This window comes from Sprattus sprattus (assembly GCF_963457725.1).
Source record: "Sprattus sprattus genome assembly, chromosome: 1".
NCBI lineage: Eukaryota > Metazoa > Chordata > Actinopteri > Clupeiformes > Clupeidae > Sprattus > Sprattus sprattus.
In genome coordinates, this window is record NC_137920.1 from 38,384,382 (window position 1) to 38,409,819 (window position 25,438).

The 25,438-nt window shown below is 42.6% G+C and overlaps 2 protein-coding genes across 3 annotated transcripts; both read left to right on the forward strand.

The window, feature by feature from the left end:
* Window positions 1-1,740: 1,740 nt before the first annotated feature.
* Window positions 1,741-4,192, forward strand: LOC308369616 (ATP-sensitive inward rectifier potassium channel 12-like; the record flags this gene model as incomplete). The annotated part of the gene is made up of 2 exons (XM_080844115.1): window positions 1,741-1,763; window positions 2,734-4,192. The coding sequence occupies 2 exons, from the start codon at window positions 1,741-1,743 to the stop codon at window positions 4,190-4,192; spliced, it is 1,482 nt and encodes a 493-aa protein (XP_080700241.1).
* A 4,314-nt stretch (window positions 4,193-8,506) lies between these two features.
* Window positions 8,507-25,210, forward strand: LOC308382833 (hexokinase-1). 2 transcript variants are annotated; one of them, XM_080860354.1, is made up of 19 exons: window positions 8,507-8,843; window positions 10,633-10,795; window positions 12,990-13,138; window positions 13,580-13,699; window positions 13,826-13,921; window positions 14,069-14,168; window positions 14,827-15,010; window positions 15,507-15,662; window positions 15,939-16,172; window positions 17,347-17,651; window positions 18,561-18,709; window positions 19,181-19,300; window positions 19,522-19,617; window positions 19,842-19,853; window positions 20,546-20,645; window positions 21,055-21,238; window positions 21,345-21,500; window positions 22,730-22,963; window positions 24,042-25,210. In XM_080860354.1, the coding sequence occupies exons 1-19, from the start codon at window positions 8,781-8,783 to the stop codon at window positions 24,193-24,195; spliced, it is 2,775 nt and encodes a 924-aa protein (XP_080716480.1). In that variant the 5' UTR covers window positions 8,507-8,780; the 3' UTR covers window positions 24,196-25,210. The 2 variants fall into 2 exon arrangements, with proteins under 2 accessions (XP_080716480.1, XP_080716481.1); XM_080860355.1 differs by lacking the exon at window positions 19,842-19,853.
* Window positions 25,211-25,438: the final 228 nt, after the last annotated feature.

Genomic DNA, 25,438 nt, shown 5'->3' on the forward strand with positions numbered 1-25,438 from the left:
CTGTTGTTATTCATGTTAGCTAGATACAATTTTCCTATATTGTGTTGCAAATGTTGACATAATATTTAAGAAATCCTGACGAAATGAGAAAACAAGGTTGAACTTTGTTGCAATTACGCGTTTTAATCAAGACAATAACCTTGGACTATTTAATACAAATATTTAAATGATCCGAATCCACGAATTGATAGACCTAATGATGTTTTTAGAGATTCGTTGATTGTTAAGCTATCAAATAAAATGCACGCCACAGTTCTATATACAAATCTATTTCAATGGCGATGCAGAGATTCCATTTAGTAAAATTTGCTCATAGGAGAGCGTTCCTAAATTTGGTCGAGAATGCACACTTCAATATTTTGTACAATACAAAAGGAGTTTCACCGTCATATTGTATTACGTTATGTAATATTTTTCTGATGATGGAATTTGAATGTTATTTTGAATACTGCTGCCTTGTTTTATAAAAAGATTACGACGAGTATGACCAGATTATGCCGACACTTCCTCTATTTACGTCAAACAGTCAAACTAAAATAGAAAAGGTAACATGCCAGTAGTCCTAGTCAGACCAAAAAGTGGTTTTAGGTGTAAAGAATTTCGAAATTAAGAGCATGGCCTCTTAACAGAAACCACAGTAGAGTTCTACACTGACACAGTCTATGTGAAGTTTCTTTAAAAAACAATCCGTCTGGTCAAGTTTCATTGATTACTTTGGTAAAGTGACGACAATGCTTCCTGTGAGAATTCTGCCCCTAACACAAACTGGGAGATTACAGTTCTTCCCTGCAGTGATCATGCCATCCATGGATTCTACTCTCTTCTTTGGCGCCAAACAGGTGGAAGTAAATCTCCTGCGAGTCTTGTAAAGCACAGATTAACTCAAAGCCCTGCAGCATGCCTGCTGTTCAATCCCACACAATGCGCTTAAGAAGTTGATATTCTCATTCTGTTTCTCACACAGTGATTTCCAAACAGTACCACCTCTGTATCATGCTGACATCAGACTATATTTTTGTCTAGCCATGTGCAGATGTAAATTCATCGCTGACGGATTTAAAGAAGGATGACAGGGTTAACCAGTTGCTCTATCACAACTAAACCGAGGGATCAGCAAAAACAAATGCGGTTTGGTTCCCAGATTCAGTGAGTACACATTTGTAGGCTCCAAGTGTAGCTGAAAGAATTAACTAAATATGCCATTTGGAATAATGCAATGTAATGTAAATATGCAATGCAAATTGAACATAGCCTACATCTATAACAGTCAAGCAGGTGAGACCAACTATCGTGTATCATATGGTGCAAAGTAATTTTTTGTGCCCTCAGTGAAATGGCATTGACTGTTTTATAGGACTGTTTTATAGGACGCTTTATATGACATTTCTCAAGTACAGACAAGGTGACAGCTTGGGATGAGTGGACCCAGATGTTACCATTAGGGCTATTTCCCAAAAAGTGTTGTCGTCATCAGACTTAGGGGTTGAGGGATTTATTTTGGTATTGTGATCTTGTTTTACAACATCTGTCCCCAGTGGGACCCTGCGTTTGATACGCTGTCACGCACAGGACAGCTGTGACAGTGCAAGCTTACGGTACGTCACAAAGCAGGTTTTTGTATTTTGGTTTGTTTCTCTCAGGAGGAGCTTCATGTGCTGATCCTCGGAGTCCTGTCTCCACCATTCCTCCACACCTACATCAGAGCAACTTTCATGGTGGTGTCAAACAGCTGACGGTCCAATGGGAGCTGTGAGAATCAACAGGTGAGGTGGGGTGCATGTCAGTGTCTGAACTCATGTTTGTCCTCAGTCTCCTCAATGTCCCAGTAATGTGGGTGCTGAAAACCTCATCTTCAGTCTTCAAAGTCCCTCTCCCCCCTTCCCATACATGACTTCAAATGAGTCTGTTTTACCTTTAAGAAGCTCTTGAAGACCGCACTCTTCAGAGAGCACCTCCCTTCCTAACTTGCACTTCTACTTGTGCTTAACTTGCACTTACAGTAGTTACGTTTCTGCACTTTTGTATTTCTTATGTAGTATTTATTGTTACACTAGATCTCTAGCTATTGCTCGTAGCTTGATTGTTCTCTCCCTTGTACGTCGCTTTGGAGAAAAGCGTCTGCTAAATTACTAAATGTAATGTAAATGTAGTCATCTGCCACTTTAGACAGTAGTCTTTAACACCACTATTAATTATTCAGATTAAGTGGATGGTGTCCTCTTTTATTTATCCTAGTTTACTACTAAAATTGTGCCAAAATATGAAACATAACCCGTCTGGTGCACTCAAGTTCCAAAGTTTTGGAGTTGATATGGGTCGCCTACACTGCCCGACTTTCAGAAAGGTCCCAGACCCAACGTGTTCTTGTCCCAGAACTCCAGAGTAGTGAGGCCTTCAGGGCCCCGGTGATTAATGTGGTACTTCATACTGGAAACACAGGCGCTTGGCCTGCAGGTAACACAACTGCCATAGTGTAGAAATGTTTATAATTATAATTTACCAGAAATAGTTTTCAGTTGTTGTGATAATTAAAAAAGTTGATTCACAATCATGTTATATTACGTTATGCAACATTGTCCTGATGATGGAATTTGATGTTACTTGGATGAATTTGATGATGGCACCTCATATTGGAAACACAGTTGGTTGGCCTGCAGGTAACACAACTGTCAGTGTAGTAATGTTTGTCTCTTTGTGTGGCCTTTACCAAATATCTTTTGATCTCACTGATAGATACAGCATTGTCGCGTCAGATGATGACGTTGTTAGGATGTCCAGGCTCCATAACGGGGCGGTGACCAGCAAACGAGGTGAAAGTGACCCTGGCCTGGCATCCCCTCACCACAGACCTAAACCCAGCAACGGCCTGACCACCTCTGGCGGGGGACGCTCTGGCCCAAGGAACCGCTTTGTGAACAAAAATGGCCAGTGCAACGTGGTCTTCACCAACATGGAGGACAAGCCCCAACGCTACCTGGCCGACATTTTCACCACCTGCGTGGACATCCGTTGGCGGTGGCTGCTCTTCGTCTTCACAGTCCTGTCGCTGCTCTCCTGGCTGCTCTTCGGCGTGATCTTCTGGTGCGTGGCGCTCGCCCACGGCGACACCGACCCACCGCGGGAGCTCCTGCGGCTGCAGCGCTGGCAGCCGTGCATCTTGCACGTGCACAGCTTCCTGGGCGCCTTCCTCTTCTCCGTGGAGACGCAGACCACCATCGGCTACGGCTACCGCTGCGTGACGGAGGAATGCCCGGTCGCCGTGGTGGCGGTGGTGGCGCAGTGCATTTTCGGCTGCGTGGTGGATACGGTCATGGTGGGCACCATCATGGTCAAGATGGTGCGGCCCAAGAAGCGGGCGCAGACGCTGCTCTTCTCGCACCACGCTGTGGTGGCGCTGCGCGACGGCAAGCTCTGCCTCATGTGGCGCCTGGGCAACATGCGCAAGAGCCACATCGTGGAGGCGCACGTGCGCGCCCAGCTCATCCGACCCTTCGTCACCCCCGAGGGAGAGTACCTGCCCCTGGAGCAGGTGGACCTGGACGTAGGCTACGACGAGGGCCTGGACCGCCTCTTGCTGGTGGCGCCACAGGTAGTGGTCCACGAGATCACTGAGGGGAGTCCGCTGTACGCCATGACCAAGGACGACGTGGCGAAGGGCGACTTTGAGATCGTGGTCATCCTGGAGGGCATGGTGGAGGCCACCGCCATGACAGCCCAGGCGCGCAGCTCCTATCTGCCGCAGGAGATCCTGTGGGGCCACCGCTTCGCCCCTATGCTCTATGAGCGCAACGGCCGCTACCTGGTCGACTACGCCCGCTTCAACGAGACGTACGACGTGCCCGACATGTCAGGCAGCAGTGCGAAGGAGCGCAGGTTGTTGGCTACCGACCCGGAAAAGTCCTCCCGCCTGTGCTCCGTGCATCCCTGCAGGAGTTCACCAGCTCACTCCACTCTGGGGCTCTCGGCCAGCACTTTCTGCTACGACAACGAAGTGGCTCTGCACATACAGGAGGAAGAACGAGAGACACTGGATGATATCAAGGAGGAGACGCAAAGTTTACTGGGAAATTCTGGGAAGCAAAATGAAAAGCTGCTGTGTGTGCTTGACATGGATAACCAAGAAGAGGATAGCAGGTTGCAGAAAGCTATTCCGCCAGTTCAGGTCATCCAAAGAAGAAATTCTGCATGGTAATGTTATTGACAACGACGTCTTGCTTCATGGAAACAGAGAATGCTTTTCCTTGGAAATTCATATTGTCTTTGACTCATCTCTGAAAATGTATTTTCTTTTTAAATGTTTTTAATTGTCCAGTCTGGTGGGAACAATGACCAACAAGCAAATCCATTTGGTAAGAAGAAGCAGTAAAGGAATGAAATCACAACCACGAATGTATGAAAATGTGAGTTGCACCACAAATGAGGCCTACTCCCTTATGCACAGGTCTTCTGACTGATTTCCTGTCTATTCTATACATCCGATGGTGTCTACTTTGCTTGGTTTGGTATTTGAAGGTGTTTTTGTGCACGTGCAGTTTGTGCATCCACTGCAGAGACATAAACGATGTATCTTGGCATTTTCAGTTAAACGTTAATCCTTTCAAATCAGTTATTATACATGTCAATCATACATGTTTTGTGTAATTTTACAGTTCTAGCACTGCGGCGTATTAAGTGATGAGGCTATACAGTACATATGCAGTATTTATAAAGGTGTGCTATACTCCACAAGAAAGATGGATCACTTTCTCTTCCTTAAAAATAGTCAACCTGAGACCTCGAAAAGCAGCTCTTAAACTATGCACCTTTTCCTACTGTGTACCTATGTACCTTTCATTTGTTGTCTAATTTCCTATTTCTATTTTCCACTTGTTACATGACGTATGACAATTAATGATAGTTAATTATTAATGTTTGCCAATGACTATGACATTTGAGGATCTGGCATTTGATGACAACAGGAATGTATTGATAGTGTGTTTTAAATATCACAGCTCTGCTTCATGTTCAAACCTGATTAACCATTAAAAGACTTGCAACGAAATAATCCACACAAAAGTCAAAAAAGAATCACGTGTATTATAGTGTTTGTGTCTTTTGAATAATGATCAATTACCATATGTTTCTGTACATTTTACAATGCTTTCTGATCACATGCAGCTTAACGGTTCTCAGCGTTTAAAATTTTGTGTAAAATAACTCCTTTACCTACAGTCTCAATACAATTTTATGTCAAATTCTCAGGACAGGAACAGGGATAGTTGTTTCAGGATGTTGTTTTACCATAGCCACTTCTCCAAAGATGGACTGGTGGCTGCTTGGTCCCTCCCATCCTGTATATGACCATCAGCATAAGATGGGTGATGTAACAAATGATGTCACCGAAGCCTCCACGTTGTACAGGATTATAGTGGTACCTGGGATTATCATGAGAAAAGACGTCATAAAAAACATGCATTGAAGGCTCTAGCAGTATTCATAAAATAATCAGAAACAAATCAAAAATTGGTGTGAGACTGGTTATTGACATTAGAGGATGATCTGCTTTAGCCATTGCTCTGCCCATTGGCTTTGGGAGACATGTGGTGAAGACTGCCCCCTGCCTGCCACTGAGTCCACCTGCAACACCTGCAGCCGCTCTTAAGTGCATTCAATTACTTACATGACATTATCTGCTTTCAAATACAGGTGTGGTGATTCAAGGTGTGGTGAATACAGATTTGATAAGACATTTAGATTCTACCTAGCAGAATACACAGAGAACATTTTTCAACATGACCCCCTGGCCAAGCCTTCTGGTTGTGATTCAACTCTATATATAATTTGACTTTATTTCAGTTCCATATGGTTTTTAGAAAATATAAAATGCAATCAATATTTGCCTTAAAATTTCGTTCCACATCATTTGCTCTGCAACATTCTTTGGACATACAGTTTTTTTTCTTCAGGCTTTATACAATTGAATTCAATGTAATGTAATGTAATACATTATATTATCCTGTATCTTAATTTACAATGGTCATAAGACAGATAAAAGTATATATTTATCTGACCTATGTATAATATAGTAAGTTGGCTCACTTACTCATGTGAAATGCTCTCAGATGTATTTTAGTCAATAGGCCTAATACTGTATGTGAGTGTACTTCATCATTCTCAGGAGGGATTCTTAGCAATTAATTCATTCTCAGCAAGTGTCCAGTTAAGGTCACCACAATGATTAAGGCTTCAAGATTTAGGCTTTCATGGTAACAAGAGGTATAATTAAGGTTTGTGCAACAAAATACATACTTAATATGAGCCACCCAGTTTTGTCTGGCTACTCTGCAGTGGATTCCAGTGCTGGCTGCCCAAACTGATACACACAGGCATTTTGTATGTGAGATAAAAGAGGTTATTGGAGCAGAATAATGTGGTAAACAGAGAAGTTAGTCATTTGGGCCCCATCACAACAACTGGTCAGAGCAGAAATTCCATAGGTCTCAGTCAAATACTATATCTGTCTATTGAATAGAGTTTTGAACCTAATGATTCGGTTATTAAAAGTCTATTGCAGTGAATGTGAGCGCCAGTTACTCTAGTTTAGCACAGTTTTTTTTTTTATTCTACTCAGTTCTGCTCATCTACTCAGTGTGTTGACATCATGCTGAAGGTATTTGCGACACATTGTCAAACTTGAATAACAGCAGCAGCTTTTGGTTGTTTAAAACCCATCATGAGTTCAGACTTATTCAGTCAGAGATGACAGTAGTCATGTATATGAGGCAAAACTTATATTACGCACACTCACAATGCAACATACTGTACATATAATCTCAGTACATCTGCTTGTAAGGTTCTTGGTAATGCCTAGTCATTACATCAGTAATTGAAGATATCGTGTCAATAAACGTTCTCAATATACACTCAACTTTTCTAGAAAATTCTCATCTCAGTCAAAGTCTTGTAGAGCCATTTAAATGACCGGTATAACCACTCAATCAGTCTTCCTGACAGCTATTACAATATGGGTCAGAGCTATAGATCTGAGTTCCACCAATCAAATGGGAGGTAATTTATCTTCAGCTATCAACAGTGTTTCATTCACTATAGCATTGGCTCCCATGGTAACCTGTTCATGTTGGCATCAACAGTGTATAACTGCCATTCACTATATCTGTATTTAAGCAATGACTCAGTTTCATTAGTTCTCTCCTTCCTCTAGCAGCACATCATGCAAACTGCGTGCCATGCAGGGTGTCAATAAACAGCACAGCTAGGACACAGAGTTCACACTATTGATTTATGAATCCACTGCAGAGGGGCTTCACACAGGCTTCCCATCAGGGCTAATAGGGTAATGCAAATCTGGTCCTAAAGTGTCCTTGCGAGGCCGGCTTCCCTGTCCAAATGTCATTTACCGATTTTAACTATGGATACACAATAATGCTTGATATCACAGCCTTTTGTTTGGCCTACAACATAATTGAAAACCTTACTTAATGAAAGTAATGGCTGGCCAACACATTCTTTATTTCAAAGATACCACCATTGAGGACTTTTACCAGTCTACTAATCTTGACCGGATGGAAAAAAAAACACATACTCCTAAGGAGGAGAGGATTTCAAAGAAGGACTAATCCCCATCCAATCTCTTGAACCAAACTTTAGTTTTCATTCTAGAATAAATGACATGAAAGCACAATGTTATGCTCTGTATTATCAAAGACACAATGTTGATCCAATTAAAATATAGAAAACAATTCGTACAGTTTTTTCTTACTGTCATTCATTATCTCATAATTTGACAATTGTTGCCTAAAAAACAAGAGATAGTTGAGGAAATAAAAACATTTCAATCAGGTTGTGATGGAGGTTGAAAACACCGTCAGAAATGCATTCGGCTGCAACTCTCTTACTGGTTACATTGTCAAGCCGAGGACAAGGACGCTTTGAAAAAGCAGTTCGTGACTTTTTGAAGACTTTTACGGTGGTCCAGAAATTCAGAGCTGCCATCACTGTAACCTACTGTTTTTGTGATTTGTGGTAGTGTCATGGGCATTAGTTAGTTCATTCCCTGAACGTCCCTGGAAGTCCGCTCGTACGGTCAACCGAGCTTGCTGTTGCTGATGCATAAAGCATGTGATCTGGTGCTCACGCTTAATTTATTCCTACTGCTGATCTCACGACCAACATCACAAGGATTTCCACGACCCCAATGTCAAACGAGAAACGTGACGTTACACCCGGGTATGACGTCACGTTATCAACCCTTCCACCCCTCCAAACACTCCCTGGGGCAACCGCAGCGACGTGACAGGCGTAACGTGCGCCCCGCCACTGCTTGCAGTGTATCCATAGACATCTATATGTCTATATGGGTATCCACGAGTTTTTCCGGACTCCCCCTCCTTCTCCCTCTGCGCGCGCTCTCTGCCCCAACTCTTCTCCTATCGTAGTTGTGCGTAGACGCCGTTCAACCAATAAGAGTCCAGTCTGGGGGCTGCGTAGTACAGAGCAGACCACCATTCTAGCAGCGGCTACAGAGACTCTGCGCATCAGCCAAGGACAACTTGCAGGCCGGGCCGTTACAGGCACCGTGATAGGTTCTTCAACGACGTCGTTGTGTCTTGTTTTCTTATATTTTTCATCTCCAGCGTTAGAGGTGTGATTGGATAGCAAGAGTATAGGAAGGGTAAACCCTGTTTTGCTCTATAAAACTGTCGACGAAGCAAGGCGGATAGCCTATCTGTCTCTCTTGCGCCCCGACTCCACTGCTGACAGCCTTCAGAAGAGTAGCAAAGATGATAGCTGCTCAGCTTTTAGCATACTACTTTACTGAGCTCAAAGATGACCGGGCTAAAAAGGTAAGTGATTGGCGAATGAGGCATGAATCACCATGGCAGTTTCTGCCGAAATACAGCCATAGATACCGGTTGATGTTCCTAGCATACTAATGCTCTTCCTCTGGGCGTTGCATGTCATTTTATCTGATAGAATTCTCTCAGTGGTCAAAATGGCCATGTTTGAGTGTAATTTAATCAGAGTAGGCCTATGCTTGGAATATTGGCCGAAAGAGTGATGCTCTTGTATCCTGGGTGTGGACATGAGCTTGTCATGGAGATGCGGAAGCAGACAGGTGTCTGTGAGTCGTGAGTCTGTGAGTCTGTGAGTTCATCTCCACATCCATTTCATCACTGGTCAAAAATTGCTCAAAGGGGATGGAGTGACCGCACCTGGTCTCCTCCTATTTCTCTAGAGCAGATTATACAGACGAGTTAAGTTTTTTTGTTCACCCCTCATAAATACAGGGCCGTGTGTTTTATATTATTTGAATGAAATAAACTGAACAGTTTAGCATTGTGTCAAGTTGAATGAATGCATTGGCTGAACCGAATTGCTACCAAATAGCCCTCGGAATTTCCAGGAAAAATGCGAAAGGGGGATTTCTCTAAAAGGCCGAATGAAGTGAAAACCGGGCGTGTTGTAAATTAGATATGTCCGACTGGTCTACGTGCAGAGGGGCCATACCTTAGGTTCAGATGTTGCAGTGCAGATGTGCTAGAACCCATTTGCGTCGCCTCAGTCATTGCCCAATGTCAGAAAACGATGTAATGATAGAAGGATTCACATGATTCATTTTATCAATATATAATATACATCGATAAAGCCTTTTTTTAAATGTACATCAGAATTAATTGTAATTATTTCCATTCTGCAATTGGTCCAGTCTATGGCAACAATTACAATTCAGTGTTTTAGTAATTTCTTTATTCAGTACTCTCTTATTATGTGTTTAAATTAGGTATGTCAAGGTCTTTAAAAAAATAATGTCATGCTTTGTGATTCATTCATCTAAATGAATTACAATTTGCCCTGGGAAGCATTTACAAATCCATCAGATTTGCCATTGACGTTAAGTGACAAAGTGAAAAGCCTTGGCGGTGTGACGTTCACCACACAATATCAGGGCTTGATGATGACCAATGATACTTAAAATACTTAAGTATATATTTACTACTTTATTGACTGAAGAACACATTTTATTTATTCCTGATTAACCCATCTCATAGTTTGTCTAAAAATAGTGAACTAACTAACTTAGGTAAGATCAGACTACATAGTAATCCAAAAGAACTGATCAAATCTTGCTAGCCTGCAAACTTATGTCACCAAAAAACGCAAACCTTATAACTTGACTTTGCCTTGGTCTTGGTTTTTTGTTATACAGTATAGTTTAATAACAGTGTTTGTTACAGTTATGGTTAACAATATTTTACAATTTAGACTACCTTTTGGGATTTCCAGAGGTGTCTCTTAAGTTCTGGAATTCTTCATCTTGAACTCCAAAATGAGGGAATGTTTTTAAATATTTCCAAGATGAGGCTGTAGACCCAACTACCCAACTAGCCCAACACATTGATGCTAGCTCCACATTTAAAAACAAGCAGTGGAGAAATACAAACTGTTATCATAGTGTGCTATTAATTAAATTACTTTTCCATAATGAAGTCATCAAAATGAATGTATTATTTTGACAAGCCTAGTGGAAATTATGATGTGTTTCTGGTCACCATGATTATCCTGTGTGTGCTTCTACTTGTTGGTTGTGTAGATTGATAAGTACCTGTATCCATGCGTTTGTTCGTTGTGTAGATTGATAAGTACCTGTACTCCATGCGCTTCTCGGACGAGACGCTGCGAGACATCATGTGTCGCTTCAGGAGGGAGATGGAGAACGGCCTAACCCGTGACACCAACCCCACCGCCAATGTCAAGATGCTGCCAACCTTCGTGAGGTCCATCCCTGACGGCTCAGGTAGGTGCTGGGCTAGTTCAAAACACCACAAGGAGCATCGGTCTCACAAGTACAAGAGCATCTCACACTGATGCCGACTCACTGAATTCATGTGAAATAGGAATGCAGACAGACCTGCCTCAGTATATGGAATCGCAAACAGCTTTCACAAATTTATATCCAGTTATGTAAATGTAACGGTGGCAAGTTGACTCAGTGCTGCTCATTGTGACAGACACTAGCAGCCATGGGTTTAAGCGTCCTTGCTAGCATGCCTTCCTCCCATGTCCTAGGTTGTGAGTTTGAGTCCGGTGCAGGGCTCTGCTTGTCTACACATCACATGTTACATAAACACACCAACCAACACAAAATCTGGTAAGCGTTTGTGTATCAGAAGCAGTAGCTGTGATGTGGTATTATTATTGTTATTATTATTATCCTTTTTTGTAGGTGGCCCCTGTGTTTAAGTTTTTGCTGGTCATATGGCATTTTTGTCTCCATTATTCTGACTAAAAAGCAAACACGGTTTCAACATGCATGTACAGTAGGGAGATTAGATATTTAAGATAAAAATAAATATATAATATGAGGTGGGGAACTTTACATTGTTATTTGGTACAATGCACTGCTATATTCCGTATAAGTCAATAAATGTACAAGATGTGCTTAAGTAATAGTAGTCATGGACAAGTTTAAGACATCTCCTGAGAAAATGTACTTTTTCTTCACAGTGCCTTTTCTTAAAAAAACAAAAACCAAAATGAGTAATAAAATGTCACTCACGGAGGCCAAGCAAAGGCATTGGTTATCAGACCAACGGGAACATTTTTTCAGTTTATCCAAATCGAATGCAGCAGTGTCCAACTGCCCTGCATCCCTGTTGACAGCCCCCCCCCCCCTCTCTATCTATTTCTCTATCTGTATCTCCCTTGGAATCCTCTCATCACTGCGATCAGGTAAAAAGCCTAGATGCGTGCTGTAAAGCCTGATCTTTACCCAGTTGGAGATTTAAATGTCAAATGGCTTTGCTAGGTCTCCCAGACGGAGGGACTAATATGGAGGACATTGATATCAGTCGTTGCACCCAGGCTGGCTAGAGATAAGGCTATTAGGCCTGAGCAAGTCATATTTGGTGGACAGATGGACACTCCTGCTCTGCTCCTATGCTTTGAGCCTGTGTGCCATCCACACAGTTTACACTTCAACACTTAAATACCATCCACACAGTTTACACTTAAATACCATTCACACAGTTTACACTCCAACACTTAAATACCATCCACACAGTTTACACTTAAACAAACAATCGCAAACATTTATACATGTAATTATACATAATATAATGTTAATGTAATTGTGGATTACATTAAAAGAGTGTTTGTTATACAGACAAATTATGCTTTGCAATGGCAGTGATTACGCAACATGTGAATACTTACTAAGAGCCAAATGAAATGGCACCTGCATGTGAAATTTAGCAGTGTCCAGTGTACTTTAGCAGCCTTGTAACTATCTATGATACTAATTATTATATAACTTTATAGTGCCTGAAAACCATCTAAACAGCTGTGTAACCATCTAAACGGTTGTGTAATTTCTGCATTCTATTCCTTTTCTTTCTCGCTCGTTCCCCCTCTCTGTCTTCTTGTGTCTTTCATAAGGCTGTAGCCAAGACTGAAAGTGCGAGTGGAGTGCCAACTGTATTCATTCTAGAGCGGCTCCCTCTTGGCTTTCTGCCAACACTGCTCAAATTACCCCCCTCTTGTTTGTAAACCACGCTGCCAGAGAGAAATATCATCCGGTGATTGTCCCAAAATGCCAAGGGCCAGTCTAGCGTGACTGGTCAGGGGACCTTGCTTGGGGAGGGGTATGTGGGGGCTGACTGAAATCATCTCTCACCTTATAAATAGACTGAATCACGCAGGGGACAGAGAGACCACTTGAAACCCTCAGAGAGAGTTTAATCTATAGGTCAGTCTTAAACCCATGGCAATGTCTGAGTCAAATAACTATTTTAAACCACTCTGTGACCATGGAGGGGGCAATGAATTTTCTACAGTGCTCAGAAATTCACTTTGTTTTCACGGTACATATAATGATCAATATAGATCAATATGAAGTGCACTCAGTCACCTAATTGAGCTTGTAAATCATGATTTATATGTTTGTTAATATTGTTATGGATTTCTGTTTGTCTGTCTGTTTGCCTCAATAGAGAAGGGAGACTTCATTGCTTTGGACCTGGGGGGGTCAAACTTCCGTATCCTCCGCGTGAAGGTATCCCACGAGAAGAAGCAGACTGTTCAGATGGAAACGGAGGTGTATGACACCCCGGAGCACATCATCCACGGGAACGGAACACAGGTAAACCTTTGGGCTGGTGCTCACTGGACGTCTGCTCTCTTAAAGGTCACACGTGCCACGTGTGTTCAGGAAGTTTCAGGAAGTATGTGGAAAGACCTTGTCAGTGTCCACGTGACACCGGCATCATGGTGCTTACACCCCTGCCTCACACTGATACCAGATACCCCCCCCCCCCCCTGCTTCCTTTGGTGTATCTCCTGCTGCTACATGATGGTGGAAGGAATTAGCAGAATTGGTATTAGTGATCTTTGGCATGTATTGAGTTTCTGTATCAAAATAGATACAACTCTGAGAAACTGTTAACAGTAGTGTTCTAGTATGTGCAATGTGCATGACATATAGTAAGTATGACATTTATCTTTCCTTGGTTAAGAGGGAAGTGGTTACTGAATGAAATGTACCCTGTGTAGGAAAAGTCTATTTGTGTTTTTATTTGTGCAGCTATTTGACCATGTAGCTGAGTGCCTAGGGGACTTCATGGAGAAACAGAAGATCAAGGACAAGAGGCTCCCCGTGGGCTTCACGTTCTCCTTCCCCTGCGCACAGACCAAGCTGGATGAGGTGAGCAGATCCATGAGAAACCATCTGGCCATCATGATCAGATCTGTAAAACACGTCACACCACTGAGATGGATGTGATTGATATTACTTGTGAGTTTGATCACCTGTGGCGTCCGGTTGTTGCAGGCAGTGTTGTTGACCTGGACTAAACGCTTCAAAGTCAGCGGAGTGGAGGGCATGGACGTGGTCAACCTCCTGAACAAAGCCATCAAGAAACGCGGGGTAAGTGTCAGTATCAGTTTCATTTTCATTTTCATTTGATTTGATGTATTACTTCATTTGCCATTAGTATCATTTCATGTAATTGTGCCTTAAGGTGACTATGTCAGAGACACAACAGTTAGTCAGCAAAAATGAATGTCTCCGCAGGACTACGACGCAGACATCATGGCCGTGGTCAATGACACAGTAGGAACCATGATGACCTGTGGCTTTGATGACCAGCGCTGTGAAGTTGGCATCATCATAGGTAAGTCGATTGTTGCTGGTGTAGACTATAGTACCAATACACACATCCAATGGACAATCTTAATGAGCAACTCAATGAGAATGCTACATCATGCATCTGTTCTGTTGCCATTTATGGAACACTTGGGATGCCTTTACTTGAGTTACAGAACATGAGAGGATGTATATTATCACTAACATTACCAAAGATCGTGTTGCAGGTCTTAAATATGTCATTATAGCTTTTACATCTCTTAAACAATAACATCACAAAAACCTCAATTTGTTTTATATCTATATCTTTTATGAAAGATTTCCATTATATTTCTCAAACCAAAACTATGAATGTATAAATTATATGAATATAATGATACATTCACAGTTGTTTTTTTAGTAAATCAAATATCCCAGTTTCCTATTTGCAACAGTGGATTAAGCTACAGCAGAGGTTACTATCTATAAAAAGCTGACAGCATGATACAGGATCAGACTAACAGACAGCAGCTCAGATCAGGGCACTGTAGATTATATTGTCTGGTACACATCACACTGCATCACACTGCATCAAAGTGTTGTCCCCTAGATACAAGCACCCATTTGGGGTTGGGTTGAGAGGCCATTTTGAAGTGATCTCCTCAGTCATCATGTCACATGACTCACGGAGTGCTGTCGGTCCTCAGGTACTGGAACCAATGCGTGTTACATGGAGGAGCTGAGGCACCTGGACCTGGTGGAGGGGGACGAAGGCCGCATGTGCATCAACACCGAGTGGGGCGCCTTCGGAGACGACGGCACGCTGGAGGACATTCGCACCGAGTTTGACCGTGAGATCGACCGCGGGTCCCTCAACCCTGGCAAGCAGCTGTAAGCAACTTGGTTCTCTTTGGGGCAACTGTCAGCTGGATTATAAGCAGCCTTTGTGTTGGCTGTTGGCTATCCATGAATTAACATTTCACAAAGAACACAGCTCACTTTAGTATTCTGTGTTTGATTTTAATGGATGTCTAGACCTCTGGGTCCTAATGGAGGCCATTTAAATGAAATGCGTCACCCAAACAAACCTTCTTAGTATCTGCCTCAACTGTTTTAATAGCTTCAAAATAAGACAACAACATGAACACTTAATCACTTCTAAAGTGTGAGTTTGCCAGGTATTCGTGGTGATCAGAGAAAGAGTTGGTATGCATTACTGATGGTCACTGTGTGTCTGTGGAGCAGCTTTGAGAAGATGGTGATCAGAGAAAGAGTTTGTTTGCAGTACTGATTGTCACTGTGTGTCTTTGGAACAGCTTTGAGAAGATGGTGATCAGAGAAAGAATTGGTATGCAGTACTGATGGTAACTGTGTGTCTGTGGAACAGCTTTGAGAAGATGGTGAGCGGGATGTACATGGGGGAGCTGGTGAGACTGATCCTGGTGAAGATGGCCAAGGAGAGCCAGCTGTTTGAGGGCCGCATCACCCCAGAGCTCCTGACCAAAGGCACCATCGAGACCAAGCATGTGTCTGCCATGGAGAAGTAAGTCCGTTATATTCATTTTACATCCTGCACTGTTTTAAATATATGAACGTGCCAATGAAAATTAAAACATTGAGTAGATTGAGCACGATTTATTCTTAATACTAGAACACCATTATAAGTTATGGTTATGTTTACAAGTGTGTAATTTATATTAAAAAAATACACAATGAAAATAGAGTAATTGGTTAGCAGCTCGCAAATGTTACTGACTGTGTGGACCGCCACCATAAATAAATAGCAGTCAGCTCATTCCTGTGGTGCTGTGATTGGCAGGAGCAAAGAGGGCCTCTCCAAAACCAAAGAGATCCTGACCCGTCTGGGCGTGGAGCCGTCTGACGAGGACTGCGTCGCCGTGCAGCACATCTGCACCATCGTGTCCTTCCGCTCAGCCAACCTCATCGCCGCCACCCTGGGCGCCATCCTCAACCGCCTCAAGGACAACAAGGGGGTGCCACGCCTTCGCACCACCGTGGGCATCGACGGGTCACTCTACAAGATGCACCCGCAGTAAGTGCATTTAAGTGGAGCGGGTCACTCTACAAGATGCAAAAAACAAATAAAAAACCTTCAATTATATCACAGTGATCTGAAAGTGCATCGATTAGTGATGACTGACAGACAGGAAAATTAACAATGGGTAAAATCAAATAATCATTTAAAAGTAAAAAAAGTAAAAAGTAGGTATTTGAGGGTTAAGGTAACTCTACAAGATGCACGCGCAGTAAGTGCTTTTAAGGCAGTAGGTCACTACAAGACGCACCCGCAGTAAGTGCATTTAATGTAGTGGTGATGACATTTGCTTTCCTGTACAGGCAGGGGTAAGCAATGCTAGATGCTTATGTAGTGCTATCAATGGGGACGTTGATTTGGAGGTAAAATAATAAAATTGATATTCCCCTTCAAGAAAATATTTTCTCTGAACATCATCCCCAACGGTAACAATCTTGACAGAGGCACATCCTTTTATGAAAACTATCTTGATTGAGGTTAACATATCAGCTCATATATGGAGTCCATTACCAGTTTTTTGAACACATATATTGCTTTATTATACAGCTCCTCAGAATGTTTCAATTGAATTGAGTGGATCATAAAACGTTCGGAGGTCTATTATTTCTTCATAATGACCACTGCAAATAATGAATGACCGCTGCCATTGGCAACAGGTCCAATTCACATTATTCATTCTGTAAAGTTTTATTTTTGTAACGGAAATTCATTGTAACTTGGAAGTCAGCAATTCGCACAGAAATTCAAACTTGAAGTCAGAAATAACACAACCATAGTTAGTCAAGTACCTGAAAGCAGTTGGCAGTCGTCCTAGTGATAAGGTGTTCAGACAGAAGCTTAAGAGTTAAACCCCCTTGCAGACCACACTGAGATGTTTCAGTGGGGTCAGAATACACAAGGCACAGTTCACACCCTTGGCTAAAGCCTTAAACCCAAGGTGCCTGTACATCCAGTGCCTGACGACATGGCGGCTAACAGTTCTATTTTGAATTCTTGTTTTCCAAGTTTGTTTACCCTCTCAATCCAGGCCATTGTAATACGTACTGGATGTATGTGTGCAAGGCACTGCACTGTCCTTATTTAGGGTTAGGGTTAGTAAATATACAATATACCATGGTATGCTTCGCTGAGCGTTACCACTGGCACCCTTACACGTCCTGTGCCCATGCAGGTATTCCCGACGTCTCCACAAGACCGTCCGCCGCCTGGTCCCTGACTCAGACGTGCGTTTCCTGCTGTCCGAGAGTGGCAGCGGTAAGGGCGCCGCCATGGTGACCGCCGTGGCGTACCGTCTGGCGGACCAGTCACGGCAGATCGCTCAGACGCTGGCAGAGTTCCGTCTCAGCAAGGCCCAGCTGCTGGAGGTGAAGAAGAGGATGAAGATTGAGATCGAGAGGGGTCTGAAGAAGGACACCCACGACACAGCCACCGTCAAGATGCTGCCCACGTTCGTGCGCACTACCCCAGATGGGTCTGGTGAGTTGACAGTGGCCATGTTGTTGCTTCCAGTAAATGACAAAGATTCTAAGTGTATCAAATTAGATACAAGGGGAGAACATAACTATAGATGAAATGGGGGATGATGACCGTATACATTATTTCAAAATACCCTTCATCGTGAACTGCTTATTTTGCCAAGGTATAAAAGTCTTTGTCCCACCTGTGTCGTGTCTTCACCTGATACTTCCACCCAGAATGGTTTTAACTGTAATGAAATAGGAGTAAAATACTGGAAAGGGATTTTACATTCTGATCCAGGAAGCTCCTACTTTCATGACAGTATATTTGATCACATTTCGTTATGTGAGGAGTTGTTGCCTGTTGCCTGGATTTTCTGGGAATTGAAACTTAGTGCTGAGACCACTGTATTGTACCAGTCTGGCAAACAGAACAGACTGGGATTGTAGGTGTCTGACACACACAGTCTGAATAATGCAGTTAACCAAATGATTCAATCCCCTACCAGAGAGGCTAAACAAGGAGCACAGCTTGTTGCTCTCTCTCTCTCTCTCTCCACAGGCTAAGGTGCCTGATTAGGTTAAAAATCAGAGAATTCTGATATGCGATTGAAATATAGGAAAGATAGTATTGCTAAAATAAAGCAATAGTGTATACATTTAAAATGCAGTGTTAAGATAACTTACATTCAGTGTATTTGTCCATTTAATTCTTATTCTTTGTTTCTTGTATTATACTGGAACTGAGTTGGCCTCTAACTAAACAAAATGCAAATCAATCTGGACATTAGATTTGGGCTCATATAGCTACTGATATCACCTTTGGTCTCTAATTTAAAAAGGCCAGTGAACCATGTAAGTTCCAACAACTTTGTCTGTCTCGCTTTTCTCTTGTCCTCGCTCACCTCTACCTTACCAACCCTCTCAGAGAACGGTGACTTTCTGGCTCTGGATCTTGGAGGGACCAACTTCAGAGTTTTGCTGGTGAAGATCCGCAGTGGCAAGAAGCGAACCGTGGAGATGCACAACAAAATCTATGCCATCCCCATTGAGATCATGCAGGGCACTGGAGAAGAGGTACTGTGCAGAGTCATCTCTCTTCACATCCAGTTCTTAGATCACAGAGGGCTGCACCAAAACAACAACAACAACAGACTGCATTAATAATGCTTATGTGTTATTCTCAGAAATGTTCAGTTACTCTAGAGACATAACTCAGACTACGCTACTGCCAAATGCCTTTGAGCCATAATGGAGTTTGGCCATTGGCTAATTAGATGGCAAGATAAATTGGCTCTTAGCACTGAATAGATATGCAGCCATCTCCTTTCATGAGCCCATCAGTGAAATACATAGAAAAAATACTTTGATATTTTGTTCAAATGGGAACAGCTCATTAGAGCTTTGTTTGTTTTCAAATTGACCTTGTATGCACTACAAGTGTAACCTACTGTGATCTGTATATCAGGATCTTGTAGAGGGCTTATCAGTTTGCTTGGTGATCCACACGCACAAGTACATCCAAGGCGTCTTTTTGTTCCCCCTCAGCTGTTTGATCACATTGTGTACTGCATCTCTGACTTCCTGGACTACATGGGCATGAAGAACGCTCGCTTACCGCTGGGCTTCACCTTCTCCTTCCCCTGCCAGCAGACCAGCCTGGATGCAGTGAGTACCCCTCACGCCTGCAGTACACACCGGCATTAGCGAGCACTCTTTGACCAACCGAAATTATGCTATCCTATAATTGCATTTCCCATTCCTCCTCTACCACTACTATTTTACTCAATGAATTGCATCCATCTTGCATTTCATAATGGTCACAGTGTCACAGGATTTCCATAAGGACATGAAGATTGAGCTCTGAAACTGTGAACTGTCCCTTGCAGGGTAGACTTGTCACCTGGACTAAAGGCTTCAAGGCGACTGACTGTGAGGGGGAGGACGTGGTGGAGCTCCTCAGAGAAGGCATTAAGAGGAAAGAGGTGAGGGTGACCGCCAGGACATATGAACACAGCACACATTCCACTCTTGTGTTTAGCATTCTGTTCTCTCGTTCTCACACACATACTGCAGTGTTCATGTTGGGACCTTTCACTGTAGCCACCCAGATGTTTGGGAGTGTGCACTAAGGATTAATTTATGTGTTATTTTCCTGTGGCTCGTAATATTTCAATTGGATTTAAATTCCCTCGCCCCTCAATTTTAGATGGAAGAACCAGTAAGTATTGTAAAAGCTGAAATTGACTGAATTAACTGAGGGAGACAGGTAAAAGTCCAGAAAGCAGTTTGTGTCTTGAGGCTTGTTTCAAAAGCATGGCTCTATTAACATTTGCAGGTTGCCCACGGCAGAGGTTTGTTATTACATATTAAAAGGACGAGAACAAGTGTTGTGTGCTGAAATCTGTTGTGTATGCGAGTGGTGTATGCGACTGCCTGATCTGTTATGGAGGAGGTTGAGAGAAATGCCCTGTTAGCTTTTTGACTTGAAATGAGGAAAATTAATCTGGACTATGCTGCCTGGATCAGCATCAACCTACAAGCATTAATGTCACTCAGTGATATTTGGTGTGGCAACCATTTTGAATTACAGAACGACACACAAGGTCGCTGTATTTTTGCATCTGACTAGTCCTTAATAGATTTCACTACAGATACCTTAATATGCTTTAACTCCAGATACTTCTTTATGGTTTAATTTATTCAGATACATACATATTGCTGTGTGGGAGTGGCCTGTGCACTCATATGTCAGTTTGGCTAAGGTGATGTGATATTCTGATTGGGCCTGACATTTGGGTTGATCTTGTGCTTGACCTGAAGTGTGGTGTATTGAATACCATCTCCGACAAGTTGAGTGCAGTCTTTGTAAGTTTTGTGTTTGTGAGTCAGATTTGTTTGTTTTTCTTCAAGGAATTTGACCTGGATGTAGTAGCCATTGTTAACGACACCGTGGGAACCATGATGACCTGCGCCTATGAAGAGCCATCTTGTGAAATCGGTCTGATTGCAGGTAACCCTCTTAGCACCCATTAACTGGTCTGATTGCAGGCAACCCTCTTAGAACCCATTCACTGGTACCACTAACAGCTCTTTCCACAAAACATCAATTTGTATTAAAAGGCATTGGATAAACAACTTATTACATGAACACATTTATTTCTTTATTTATTACTTTGCACTATGTTCTTTGGACAATGTTTCTGAAACTTAGCTGTTGTTCTTGGCAGTTTAGATTGCTGACACCTCTGGCCTCCAGGGCTATTGAAACGTTGGAAAGATGATGAGATAGAAACTAAACAGTCAAGTTTAGACATTCAAGTACTTCAGTTTGTACATCAAACTCAGGTAATTGATGGCTGAGGGTGTTTTGTCTCTGAAATGAAACAAACACCTTCTGTTTGTTGTGGCGGCATCACTAGGTACTGGAAGTAATGCCTGCTACATGGAGGAGGTGCGTAACATCGAGACTGTGGAAGGTGACGAAGGCCGCATGTGTGTTAACATGGAGTGGGGAGCCTTTGGTGACAACGGATGCTTAGACGACATCCGTACCCAGTACGACCGAGCAGTGGATGAGAACTCACTCAACGAAGGGAAACAGAGGTAAGTCTGAATCGGTTCCTGTTAGTGTTTTCACATTCATCTGGTGATTCCTCAGTAGTTAAGGCTGCCCTTGGGATTTTCCTCACAATTCCTCAATACATTGCAGATATGAGAAGATGTGCAGTGGTATGTACCTGGGAGAGATTGTGCGCAACATCCTCATCGACCTGACGAAGCGTGGGTTCCTATTTAGAGGCCGGGTCTCTGAGACTCTGAAAACCAGGGGGATTTTCGAAACTAAGTTCCTCTCCCAGATTGAAAGGTAAGTCATTCTTCAGCAAAAACTGTAGAAAAAAATGTATCAGTCAGAACCCCTAGAGAGCACAGTATCTGGCAACTCTGGCACAAATTCTCAGGTGCTTGCACTGCCGCCTCACAGCAAGAAGGTCCTGGGTTTGATTCCCGCATGGAGCGCTGTTGGTCCTGGGGGGTAGGTTCTCCCCAGGCCTCCAGTGCTCAGGTGGACAATCTCCAGGGCCTTTCTGTGTGGAGTTTGCATGTTCTCCCCGTGTTCACAAGGGTTTCCTCCACATAGAACCCCAACACAAAAAAAAGGCTGCCCACTGCTCACGGCTGCCTTGAGGAAGGACAAGGACTCCAGGATGGGTTAAAGGCAGAAGGCAAATTTCACCGGCGACCTCATCAGCATGCGTGTGTGTGTGTGTCCTGTGTCGCCGCTAAATGCATGTGTGTGGTGTTGTGTGTCGTGCTGTGTGACAATTAAACATGACTTGACTTGACTTGACTTGAAATTCATGTTTTCCAGTTGTTTTGGACAGAATTGTGGACAGTTACTGTAGATTGTCATTTTCTATCTTTGACTTAGCGATGCTTTGCAGGCTTGAATCCCGTAATTCCCCGACTATTAAACTCAGGCGTGTCCTATACATGGGAAACACATAAATGGTTGCAATTCCCACTGCAAGCATGTCAGAAGATTATAGTTTATGGTACTTAGTCGCCAGGGGATCAATTAACAATTAGACTTAAACATTTAGTGTCAATTCCCACACATCACCATAACACTTAATACATGCTCAAGAAATGTTTTTTTTGTGTGTGTGTGTGTGTGTGTGTGTGCATGCGGGGAGGGGGTGTAGGTGTAGGTGTAGTATTTTTGATTAAAATGCCCATTCCTACTTCATATAACTTTTAAACGCAAATCATTCAAAATACGTCTCAGATATATTTCAGAAATACACACCTGCTAGACCTTTTCGAATCTAGACTTAAACCCCAACTGTTCTCAGATGCTATTTGTTAATTGACCGAATGCATGCTAACGTTTAAGTCTTTTACTTTTCTTTCTCTAACAGTTGTAATGTTGTAATACCTTTGTGAATCTCTTATTCTTCTTTGTTCTTTTACCTGCTCATTTGTAAAGCACTTGGAATTGCATTATGCTCCCTGAATAAGCTTACCTTGCCTTGCCTATGATTTCATTGATACATAACTGATGGTCATTTGATATCTCTCTGAATGTGTCCCCAGTGACCGGCTAGCCCTGCTCCAGGTAAGAGCCATTCTTCAGCAGCTGGGGCTGAACAGCACATGCGATGACTCCATTATCGTGAAGGAGGTATGTGGCACGGTGTCCCGCCGGGCTGCCCAGATCTGCGGCGCAGGGATGGCTGCGGTGGTGGACAAGATTCGGGAGAACCGTGGACTGGACCACTTGGACGTCACTGTAGGGGTGGACGGAACACTCTACAAACTGCATCCACAGTAAGTCATTTGGAAGAGGGTAAAGGACATGCAAATTGACTGTGAGGCATTTAAAATACAATTAAGATAAATTGTAAAGCAGTTTCTAATGTTTTAGTCTTAAATGCAATTTCTAAACCTGATTGTTCAAATCCTTGATTGTGATTGGCTAAAATCCGTTGTAAAATCCAGCATTACCTTACAATTTGACCTGATTACATTCCATATTACTGCGCAGCGAATGGCAAGGCATTCATATAGCGCATTTCATACCCAGTGTTACATCTGGCTGTTGCGTTGCTTCAAGGGTTGCGTGGCAACGATTTATTTAGGAACTATAATTTTTAGTGGCGGAAGAATGACGGTTTATCATTAAACTATTTTTTCTTAAATTGAATTGTCTTTATTTATGAAACCATATCAAATATGTGTAGTAACAGTTTTAGAAAAGCAATAAGCCCCGCGAGTCCGTGCTTTGCGCTGATTTTAGAACAGGTAAGGGGGTTTAACGGCACTCCGCTTCGCGTCGTGCCTAACAACTCCCCTTACCTGTTCTAAAATCAGCGCAAAGCACGGGTTCTTGGGGCTTATTGCTTAAATCATTAATATTCTACAGTGATTTCTCTAGCTTCTGAGAGCTTGACATAACTTACAGATTCAGCTGCTTTACATCTGAACTTAGAATTAACTTTGTAAATGAGCAGTTTCTGAATTAGAATTTGTTTCTAAATGACCCAATGTAAACACTAAATCCTTTAGATTTAGATATAATATACTGTTCACATATCAGTAGAACAGATTTAATATCAGTAGAACTGCCCAATTACAAAACCTGTGAAACACTGGGAAGCTGATGAATGTGCTTAATTGAGACTTCCAGTGCTGGCCTGGATGTGTCATGCCTCTATCTGAGTTTTGTTCTGGAATCAGCTGCAGACCCACAAGTGGCTGGACAGCCAGTTAGGAGACCGTGGGTTAAATATATTTAATTGAACTAAACATCCTCATTAAGTTTTAATGTCCCCATAGGTCTTCTTGTCCCCACAAGTGTCAATTATGTGAGTTGTGTAACATCTTGGCCCTGCTCTGTACCTCATAGCTTCTCTAGAATCATGCAGCAGTCTGTGAAGGATCTCGCCCCCAAATGTGATGTCACCTTCCTGCTCTCGGAGGATGGCAGTGGCAAGGGTGCTGCCCTCATCACTGCCGTGGGCTGCCGCCAGAGGGAGCTAGAGCGCCAACAGCAACACTGAGGCTCTGTCCGCCGACCAGCCAACGGACCAGTGGCGGGGTCCACCCGCCCACCCCTGTCCTCCATGTTCATGGAGCGGTTTCCACGGTAGCCGTGGCTCCATCACTGCCCTCCCACTAACAGCCCGATCAGAGAAAAGGGAGAAGAGAGATTTACCTTTTTATTTATTTTGCACTGCACTAAATATGCCGTTTTAACAGCATTTGTAAGTTTTCCCTCTGTAAGCTCATTGTCAAGTATCTGAGTCGTGGAAACACCTTGGTTCTGAAATATTCATGTACTGCCAACTTTAAGTTTGTACATAGAGGGATAGGTATTGCACTTGGTACTGTATGTATGTGTAGAGAACAGCCACCCTCTTCCTTATGAAGCACTGGATTTTTTTAGTTAGTTAGTGACTATGTTCCGGCTATCTCAATGATTTTGTATTTCTACATACCTTTCCTACAGATGCACTCTTTAATATATCTTTAACACTCCTCTGGATTCCTCTGATTTTATTCTTTGAAATAACAGCATGTTGCCTCTTGCGCATTAAGCAGTAGTCCTGGCTTTTAATAAAAATGTATTCGGGAATCTTTTAACCATGGTCGGCAGAACACTACTTAGAGAGATAGATGATTTTGTTTATTTTATGGCAAGAACAAATGAGGATACTGGCAATAGCCTACAAAAGGGATACGAAATAGAGATACCCCTGTGTTAAGTTGTTAATTGTGTATTGCTAAACTGTACTGTAGGTGTTGTGTTAATCCCACCAGTTTCACATTGTGTGCACAGAGAATATGTATTTGTCAGGCCCTTGTAACACTTCAACTGAGTGCTTTATGTGTTGGCTACCCTGGCTGAATGTGTTGTGGGTTGTACTATGTAATATAAGGTGTAGCTTTACATGCCCTGAAGCTGTATGCATGCCTTATTTTGAGAGGAGGAATTGGTAAGGTTATTTATTTTATACATAAAAAAACTTGTGTTGAAGACACTCATTAGTGAATACATTAAATTTCTATTTTGTTGTGCAATTGTGTCTGTAGACTGTCCTTATTTTAGGAAGAGCATCACAAGAGAAACATTGTACCCAGTAAAGGAGGTACAAAAAGAAAAATCTTGGCAAAGGATCCATGATTGACATCCATATTTATAGATTTAGGGCAGATGAAAAGAACTTGTCTGCTGCTGGTCTAAAATAATAGCTGATCTCTGCATGTCATCAGCTCTGTGAACAGCACATCAACCAGCGTCCA